Source organism: Castanea sativa, chromosome 3, assembly GCF_040712315.1.
Source record: "Castanea sativa cultivar Marrone di Chiusa Pesio chromosome 3, ASM4071231v1".
Classification (NCBI taxonomy): Eukaryota; Viridiplantae; Streptophyta; class Magnoliopsida; order Fagales; family Fagaceae; genus Castanea; species Castanea sativa.
The window spans coordinates 50,094,482-50,104,767 of NC_134015.1; the positions used below are offsets into that span (position 1 = coordinate 50,094,482).

General features: G+C 32.4%; 1 protein-coding gene across 1 annotated transcript; it reads right to left on the reverse strand.

Moving 5' to 3' along the window:
• Window positions 1-1,073: 1,073 nt before the first annotated feature.
• On the reverse strand, window positions 1,074-5,390 carry LOC142626802 (IAA-amino acid hydrolase ILR1-like 1). The gene is made up of 5 exons (XM_075800516.1): window positions 4,946-5,390; window positions 2,678-2,803; window positions 2,273-2,587; window positions 2,019-2,147; window positions 1,074-1,553 (listed from the first exon to the last, which is right to left on the reverse strand). Exons 1-5 carry the CDS (start codon window positions 5,357-5,359, stop codon window positions 1,167-1,169), a joined length of 1,371 nt encoding a protein of 456 aa, XP_075656631.1. The 5' UTR covers window positions 5,360-5,390; the 3' UTR covers window positions 1,074-1,166.
• Window positions 5,391-10,286: the final 4,896 nt, after the last annotated feature.

Genomic DNA, 10,286 nt, shown 5'->3' on the forward strand with positions numbered 1-10,286 from the left:
AAAATATTTATTTATTTTTATTATTTATTTTAAGTAAATTAATAAAAATATTATTTCCATATAAATTTTGATTACCCCGCATGGCATAACGCTAGAATAAACAAAGAAAACAGAATTATCGGTCCCAACGTCCATTGCATCACAGAGTGCAATTGACCACTTGTACATTTCTTGGCCATGACAAAATAAATGGCCAACTTGCCTAGGTAGCCGTTCATATATCCTATACATTCTATGGAGGTTGGAAGCAACATATTATCAGACCAAAAACACCAGTTCATCATCAAAAGCACTATAAATTAATATGGCTTCTCATTACACAGTAGCAATTTTTGTTGCTTGCTTCGCGGTTTTGGTTATGGTCGTTGCTGCACAGGGAACTGGGGGAAGCATGCCGGGAAGTGTGAGCATCCGCGAAAACATGGATGAAATGGTCATGCCTCCTGGAACGTCCATGTCAGCTCCTCCTAGTCCTTCCCCAAGTGGCTCTACAAGCAACCTCCCATATTCATCCATGGTGATTGGACTACTTGCTTTCATTGCTACATTTCTGAGCTAAATATAGTCCTGCAGTTTGTCTTATTTGATCCCTTGTTTTTTACTTGTGCTTTGGTTTTTGGTGTTTGCATACTCGGCATTTCACTTGTAATAATCTTCTCAGTTCCTTCTTTCTTTCTTTGAAGTATAAAATTTGGTGGGATCTGTGTATGTCATGCTTCTTGTTGTTGATGATCTTATAATAAAAATATGCTTCTTATTAACAATTCTCATTAGTCAAAAATTGGAACTTTTATTTCTGGGGATGCCCAACAGCCAAAATGGAATACTACTAGTATATCACTATTCACTCATCATCAAGGTTAGTATAGTTTAGGTAGTTGGATTCGGCGCCTTCAACATTTTCTATGGACCCTCATGTCCAAAATGTTACATATGGATAAGAACCAACAATTCTTCAATAGCAGGGTTTTTTTTTTTTAATAAATTTTTTATGGCTGTACATGTTAAAACCCCGCAAAATCATTGCATTGATATTATTTTTCAAACGAATTCCCCTCACAAAGCCTAGAAGAAAGCTAAAAAAAAGTGATTAGTTGTAAAATACCATCTAAAAGGAATCATTTGAAGAAGAATGTGTAAAAAAAGAAGTCTATAAGACCTTATTATTAGAAAGGAGAATGCAGCTTTCTTGTTAAATCTAAAAGGTATGAATGTGCGAATGCTGCATGCATTGCTGCTCCGATGGGAAGCACATTCTCGTCGATGAAAAAGTAAGGGCTATGTGGAGGATATGCAGCTCCAATCTTTTCGTTTTCGATGCCTAAAAATAGGAATGATCCAGGTACCTTATCCAAGTAGAAAGCGAAATCCTCACTCCCCATGAAGGAAGGAGCTAATTTTGTGTTTTCTTCTCCTACTATCTCACTCGAGACAAGACGAGCATGTTCATAAATTTTCTCATCATTTATAGTTGGGGGAATTGTGGGATGTTCCTTTCCTGAGAAATCAATCTCAGCAGAGCAACGATGTACTGCCGCCTGCCCTTTTATAACCTGGCAAAAAGAAATCAAACTCAAAAATAATCATAGGCAAAAATGTCCTATCTTCATACTTTTAGTACCCATTTGAGTTAATTTGTAGCCTTCTATCTAGTGACTGACCATATACACACTTGGTTTTTCTTGGATCTTCACAAGAGTAATTTTTGGAATACCAAATCTTCCTCAATTTTTTTGACAGCTATTGACACAGCAAGTTGTGATTAAAGCAATTTCACTTTCACACAAGTTTATCATCGACAATATTTTTATTAGCACCAATCACCACATACCATTTCAGCCGTTGTGTAGGAAATTGTGAAAAATTGTCTCCCAGAAATATTGTTTCATAACATGCAAAAACCTTACAATGCTATGCATATTAACTATTACACCAATCAATTTTGAGAAAACTAGAAATCATATCCATGAGGCTGTGGCCTATAAAAGTGCAAATTGTAAAGTAGGTAGGTGAATTACCTCTTCTATTCTTTCCCTGAGAGAAAGGAAGCTTTTCTTGCTGAAAGCCCTAAAAGTCCCAGCTATTGTAGCAGACTCTGGGATGATGTTAAATGCTGTCCCTCCTTGGATTATGGCAACAGAAACCACCTGCAGAATATTACATATTTTGTAATAAAATATATGACAAAACTCAATTCCATTGTAGTCTAAAGTGTAAACCAAACGACCAATTCATTTCATGGGGGTTCAGACCATAAAATTACTATTAGTACCTGAGAATCTAAGGGGTCTATCTCCCTTGACACAATATTTTGCAAGCTGATTACTGACGTTGATACAGCCAAAATTGGATCAATTGACTGTTGTGGAATTGCCGCGTGACCACCTTTCCCACTGATCTTTGCTTTAAAGCTGCCACAACCAGCTAGAAATTCTCCCGGACGTGATGCAACAACACCAACGGGGTACCTTTGCACCAAGTGCAACCCAAAAATGGCCTCTACATTTTCAAGCACCCCTTCTTTGATCATGTCTTTTGCACCTTCCCCACGCTCTTCAGCAGGTTGAAATATAAGAATAACAGTACCCTACATTCAAATGTGATTTTGTGAATGAGAGGAACACATAGAAATATACTAAAATTAAGAAATTAGAGATGTGTCCAGAGTCCACTAAACCTGTAACTTGTGTCTCAGTTCTTGCAGTATCTTTGCAGCACCAAGGAGCATAGCTACATGTGCATCGTGCCCACAGGCATGCATTTTTCCCTCTACTTTGCTCTTGTGTTCCCATTCCACCAATTCCTATACAAGAACATATATTTTACTAGAAAACACATAGCACTGCACCCCTTGAAATCAGAATAATACTGTCAGAATTTGAACAACAGATAAAGTACCCACAAATTCCTCCTCATAGGAGAGTGATAGAAATACCATTAGAGATAAGGTTGGTCTGTGATACTCAGCCCTGAGTCTTGACAACAGAGTTTTGTAACAAGGGTAGTCTTAGAACAATGGTTAAATGATTAAATTTACAGTTTTCTAATAGTTAAACCTTTTAGGATAATTAGTGATATTTGAAGCAAGAGGAGAACTCTTAAAATCCCTTTGTGCCTTTAGAATTCAAATTAAAGAAGGGAAAGGCTTTTTTCTTTCTTTGGTTTATAAGAGATCCATTGACCTATAACCTACAGAGCAAGAGGAAAACTCTCCCATTTGTTGGTGAAGGTGAGACTTGATCCTAAGTTCCTAATATAATGACATCAAGAGACCTCACAAGCCAAAAAAAAAATTGAAATATTTTACATTTTCGAAGCCTTAATAGAGTCAAATCATCAGAATCTTTGCTTATATTTGAATTGCATATAACATTGTATATAAAGGCCAAGAAACCACACCTAATTTTAGTGGAAAAAAAAAAAACATTAAAGTTATATATTCAATGTTGTTTCCTCTTTTTTATATATATATATATATATATATGTGTGTGTGTGTGTAACATATATTCTTCTTAATTAATCTTAAAATATATAGGCCAAGAAACCACACCTAATTTTTGTGAAAAGAAAAAAAACACATTAAAGTTATATATTCAATGTTGTTTCCTCTTTTATATATATATATATATGTGTGTGTGTAACATATATTTTTCTTAATTTATCTTAAAAGCCTACTCAAACATGTGCAAATAGGCCATGTCCTGTTCTTGGTAGGCTGCTATCCTATCACTATCATAGTTTACCCTTAATTAAGGATATGGATCCACCTCCAATTCCTCTTCTTTATCCACTGCCCCACGGCCAATGAAACAGGATGCTGTCTTTTTTTCTTTTTTGGGGTAACAAAACAAGGTGCTATTACAATTCATGAAAATTTATTAGATGTTCTTGAAGTACGGTGGTCCTTCTTTCTCACATTCATGTGGATCCCACTAATGAATGTTAGAGGAAGTAGCACAACGTTACCGTACTCCAAAAACATCTAAAAATTACTTCACAGTTCACAACTACGCCGATGGTTTTATTCTTAAGGTGATTTCTTTTGTCCCTAAATTTTCTTTTGGGCCAAGTCATAATTAAGTGGTGAAAGTCTGCCATAGTGCCACTGTCTTATAAGCTATGTTGAATGGACACGGCTAAAATGGGCAAAGTTTTCTTTAAACATTTTATGGGTGTTATTTTACTTTTTCACTATTTATTATTGCCTTGAAATTAATTTTAAATATGTTTCAAGCATTTCATTATTGTTACTTAATTTTAAAACCTAAAAAAAATTATATTATGTCCAAAAATAATTAAATTATTCATTAAAAATATTAATTAAATTAATTGTTATACCCTAGAGTTGTAGTACTCTAATTTTTAAGAAATGCCATAAGTCATGTACCAATGAGTGAACAGACGTGCAACAGTGGATGAAAACGATTTCATATATACAAAATCTGTAACTTTTTGACTTTCGGATAATCACCAATTTTGGCTGACTGAGAAAACACATTATTTGAATATTTGACAATAAACCGCAAAGCACAGGGTACAATTATGTCTTATTTTCCTATGTCAAACCACCACACTACATTTTTATTTTTAATTTTTTTGGCTTGTACCCAAGAATCTGAATTTCTTGGCCCTTAATATATGTTGCTTCATGAGCATCCTTTTGTAATTGGGACGAGCCTTTAACCATCTCCAACTTCTCTGCTTGGGTTTTCTGCTCGGACGATAGAGATGGTTTAAGGCCCTCTTTCTTCTTAATGCAAGTATTCTTAAAAGAAAAGGTTAAGGAAAACGAAGTACATATTTATTATTTACTCTGACAAAGTACTAGAAACCAAAAAGTAAATCATGTCTTTGTGTCCAACTTTAGAATTATAAGAAAAATAACACAAATAGAAAGAAAGAAAAAGAAACCAAAACAGCACTGTTTACTAAAAACAAATCTGACCTGAATTGGCAAAGCATCCATATCTGCTCTAAGAGCAACAAAGGGTGGAGAACCAGACCCAATGGTAGCTACTACGCCTGTATGTGCCACAGGCCACCGGTACTTAACACCAAGCGTATCAAGCTCACGCCTAATGACCTCACTTGTCTTGAATTCTTCATATGCAAGTTCTGGGTGCTCATGAATTTCTCTCCTCACCTTCTTCATCCAATCTATTGTGCTGGCATCATTAGCCAACCCCAGTATGTGGTCTCTCAAGGAAGAGTTTTGATAAGTTGTATGAGAATTCAAGCTATTCTCATGGCTATCAGCTTGGAAGTTCAAAGAAAAGCTCAGGGGTATGGCAATGGAGATTAGGAATATGAGCTGCAGAAAGTCCATGTGGCTTAGCTTTGGACAAAACTCTTTTTTCATTTTTTGGGCTTAAGCGGTTATAGTTGTGGATGATTGTTAAGAGAAATAGGAACTATTTATAGTTTCATAAGACAGTAAGGTTGTAATCTAATTACTTTCCAATGTGCTAAGCGCTAACAGCTTTGACAGGCAGGTAAGACCGTTTTTTACGAAAATGTTCAAATTTCAAATCTTCTTATTTTTATTATAACTATTAAATTTGTTGAAGAAAAATATATAATACACTTAATTTCTCACAATTTTTTTCGCAATTATTCATGTAGAGTTATCACTCACTTGTTTGGCTCTACCACAAACACAAAAGAAAAGAGGAAAGTGAAAATTTATGTAAAATTCTTAGCGAACTTAGAGTTATTGTTAATAAGATTTTATTAACATATGATTTTAGGGCATATGTTAATAAACTATTTAAGAAAATATTTTATAAAAAAATTAACTTTTTTGACTGATATAAAGTTGAAAAATACAAAAAAAAAAAAAAAAAAAAAAAAAACTTTAATCTTCATTCCTCGCTCTTCTCTCTTGGGTTGAATTTTACCTATTAAAAAAAAAAAAGTTGAATTTTAGTATAACAGTTAATAGATGGAGGAAAATTATGTTTAGCGTGTGATATGAGGACAATACAATTACAGCTCATGCATCACATGACAAAAATATTTACTTTGATTTTATCCCGTGACTAATCTTTAATTTTTTTTGAAAGGGTGATCGTTTGACTCCATGATCTTGTCAAATCAATAAAGTCAAGTTTGTCCTATCAAAAATAATAATAAAAAAAAATTAAAGTCAAATTTGATTTGTATTTTTTAACCTGTTCAATAAGTTTTATAAAACAATATATGAGTTATTCAATATTCAACCCAAAAAAAAAATTTACTACGTATATATACACACGAGTTTTTCATGTATTTTTAAATTATTTATAGGTGACGTGTCAACTATCAAGCTTTGAAATTTTGTGATATTTTCCGGTTCTTTCTAGGGGAGAGTCTGATATAAAATTATAAATCCTTCTCCTCTACTTGTTGTAAGGGAAAAAATTTACAAAACAGAAAAAGTAATAAATCACTATGTTAAGGAAATAAATCACCATGTTTAGCATTTTTAGTAATAATTTGACATTTTGGTCTTTCGAAAAAAATCATAATGATAAGGAAATTAATAAATACAAGATCTTCCATAATCTATTTGTGATTAATCCTTGATATATATGAAATTATTACAAGGAAAATTATTAACCTTTCATTAATGGTTTAAATTATGAAAATTACTAAAGATATTACAAACTTCATTACATCACTCGTACAAATAGATTTACCAATTTTTGAGCACAACAAAAAAGTTGTTAAAAATTTATTTATTTTATTATTGATAGGACACTAATCACAATCATTGTCATATTAGTCATAACTTATAAGCATTTTGTGAAAAGTGGCAGTAACTTTTGCATTTTATTTTCATTTCAAATTATTTGACATTTTTCTTATTGTAAATGTATTGTTTATATTTCTTTCAATTTGTGTTGAGATATATAAATATATACCAAATATTCTGTTATAATTAATTGTATCAAATAACTTTATATATATATATATATGTGTGTGTGTGTGTGTGTGTGTGTACACACACATACACATATAAAAGTTCATTAAGAAATTGTGAATTTAATAATTTAACCGTAATCCTAACGCTTCTGAAGTAAATTGGAGACATGAATTGAAATCAGAATCTTTTAATTACTTTAACACTACGATAAATTACTAATTGTTTTAAAAGCTTAAACTGTTAGAAAATAATTATTTTAATCATTAACTATAATTCTAACATGAATTATAATATTCTATTAATTCATAGTGATTTTTCTAGAATCAAGACATATTGAAATGATTAGATTGGATTCTTCCATATATCTCATTAACATTTAAACAAACCTCAATAAGAATTGTTTTGGTATATGTGACCAATGACTCATAGTCGAACCGGGCCAACTGGCGGCCTAGTGTTCCAGAAAGTGTACATGCATGGGATCAAGTTCAAATTTGGGGTGTTTTTTTTTTTTTTTTTCCTGCTGAATAGTTCAAATTTGGATTCAGATCCTTTAGAGTTCCTAGGGTACTCTACCAGTAGATTTCATTAAATCCTAACCACTCTTTAATGATTTAATGGTTTAGATTCTGCCATGTCAGCATTTCATTAATAATATTCTTAAAATAATAAAATAATGTTATAAATAAAATAATTAAGATGATTGTTAATGAAATGCTGACATGGCAGAATCTAGACCATTAAATCATTTAAGAGTGGTTAGGATTTAATAAAATCTACTTGGTAGAGTACCCTAGGAACTTTAGAGGATCTGAATCCTTCAAATTTGGGTTTAATTTTAATAGATATGCTTTAAAGGCCACTTCTCTCATAGCACTTAAGCATAAAAATCCTCCAATAAATGGAATGTCCCTTGGATTCTGTGCAGTGATGGGTCATCATCAGTGTTTATCACTTTCATTTTGTGCGGCTCAGCTGCATCCGGAACAACGCTCCATGAAGCAGAATATTATAAGAAGAGCAATGCCAAGACTATAAACAAACGCACAATTTTTGTCACAGCTCATCATGTGTCAAGTAAAGTTACGAGTGGTAAAGATGTGAACCTACTTGAACCAACCATGTTTTTCTTTATCATTCACAGCTTTCTGCGTAACGAACCGGGACAAAAATTGTGTAATTGTTTGTGGTTTAACATTTTTTATATAAGAATACCGATATGATCTCCATTATTAACTAATCATTGATGAAAGCGGTGATGGTCCAAACTCCAAACATCTTAGATGAAAGGTCAAAGGTGAATCAATTACACTTGAGAAGTAGACATTTCTCACGCATCAAATGCATGGTTCATTAATTAGTAGTGCTGTAGTGCTCAATCAATTACACTTGAGAAGTAAACATTGCTCACTAACATCACATGAAAAAAGAGAAAAATGTGCACCAAAATATAGTTTTCGGCAGGCATAAGCAAGTGTGTGGTAGGTTGAATTTTGGAACCATGCATACTACTTAAAAAGCACAAATACTTGAAATTAGTGGCCTTAATTAGGCCTACCCCTACCCCTATGTGAGAGTAAAGTATCCAATGCTGGCAATACAAGGAGAAATTATAAGGTCCATATGGTAGACAAGTGACGTGGTCCACCATTTTACTAAAAAACTCACATCTATTTAAAATTGCTGAGTTAAAATTTTTCAAAAAACAAAAACTGATTACTGACTCAGTAATTTTAAATAAGTAGGAGTCTTTTAGTGAAATGGTGGACAAGTGACGTGGTCCACTAGATAACTGTATAATTTCTCCAATAAAAGATACTTTTTTACTTTAAAAAAAAAAAATTTCTCACTCACTTCCATTCTATAAAACAAATAGCACCTTGATTAGCTTTATTATTTATATATAATTTACTTTTTAGCATTAGATGTTTATTATTAAGCTAAAGGTTAACATAATTTGTACTTAACAAAATATTTATTACTTTTTACTATCGGCATTCATTAAAAACCCATTTCAACAAACTTTTTTGTGAAAAATTAAAAATAGTGACTAACATTTTTGATAAATTTTTTAATTTTTTATCAAATGTATCTTGAAATTGGTGATTAATGAATACCTAAACTCTATCGTATCCTATTTAAATTATGTATCACTATAAGTGCTTCTTAATTTGGTAAACTAGTGATGGGGCATTGGATGGTGGCCAATGTGAATTACATCATCGTAGCGTATTATTGCTTTGGTGGTCATGACGGATTAATTAGTGGATGATGCAATGCGAAACGCATGCAATGCGTGGAGAATAAAATGTTATCCACAAAAATTGCTCGGAATGACCATGCACGGCATATACAGTCCAAAGGAAAAGTAGGCCACATTGTGTTTTGAGCAATTTTTTTTTTTTGGAGAAATTTGAGTGGTCATCTTCACTTGCATGTGAAATCTGCAGATACAACCGACCTGCCTACTTGTGCACCAACTAGGCCCAAAAGATTATGGGCCGTCACATCACAGTTCTGTTTTTTTCTTTTCCTTTTTTTAGGTATAAAGAGTGTGTTTCTTTTCATTTTTCATTTTCTTTTTTTTTGTTGGCATTAGTAGGAGAATTTGAACTTTAATTAACAACTTAGCCTTGGATTTTAAAAAAAAAATTTAATTAACTGTTTCAATAAATGAGGAAGGGAATTCAACCCTTGAATTGCCTCATAAAAATGATAAGAAAATATTATCAAGTTATGAGACTTTTGACAATTTAACGATGTCTTGTTGGAGTAAAAAACTAAAATATTTATACACGTATGCACTAGCAACTAATTAATTGGTTTTTATTAAATTATCGATTGTCCTAAAAGTTTAAACTATTGGGTTATGGTGAATTTAATCATATAACTACATTCTTCTAACATTCCCTCTTACATGTGGGCCGAAATTTCCTTTTTAATAAGTGAGATCCAACACGTGAGAATTTAAATGGAAGGTAAAGTGAAGGAGATAAAGATCAAACTTAGGAAAGTTAAATTAGTTTTAGACAATACTGCTATGTTAGTTAATGTTAGGAATGTATATATGTGCACTCTTTACCTCAAATATTTTTAAAAAATAGTGTCACTAAATAAAAATAAAGCTTTTTTGGCATGACCAATTGAATTCTTGGAGAGTTCAAGTATAACTTTTGAGGGTCTAGGCTTTAAAAATATGTAACTGTATTTATCATTATAATTTTAAAAACTAGGTGGCCATGGATCCCTCGCCCTAAAAAATTCGTACTTAAAAAAGCAATGGCTTCAAACAACCAAAACAAGCAAATTCTTAAATCGGTTTTAATCATTATATGGGGGTGGTGAGGTAGCCCAAGCCCCAATGACATGAAGCTTGGGACTA

Bases quoted from the DNA above. Each gene is read 5' to 3' on its own strand.
- LOC142626802 (XM_075800516.1), bottom strand. From the start codon at position 5,359: ATGAAAAAAGAGTTTTGTCCAAAGCTAAGCCACATGGACTTTCTGCAG. The intron at 2,804-4,945 runs GTCAGATTTGTT...GTTCTTGTATAG, and splicing joins TGGATGCTTTGCCAATTCAG to GAATTGGTGGAATGGGAACA. The intron at 2,588-2,677 runs GTTTAGTGGACT...ATTTGAATGTAG, and splicing joins AACTGAGACACAAGTTACAG to GGTACTGTTATTCTTATATT.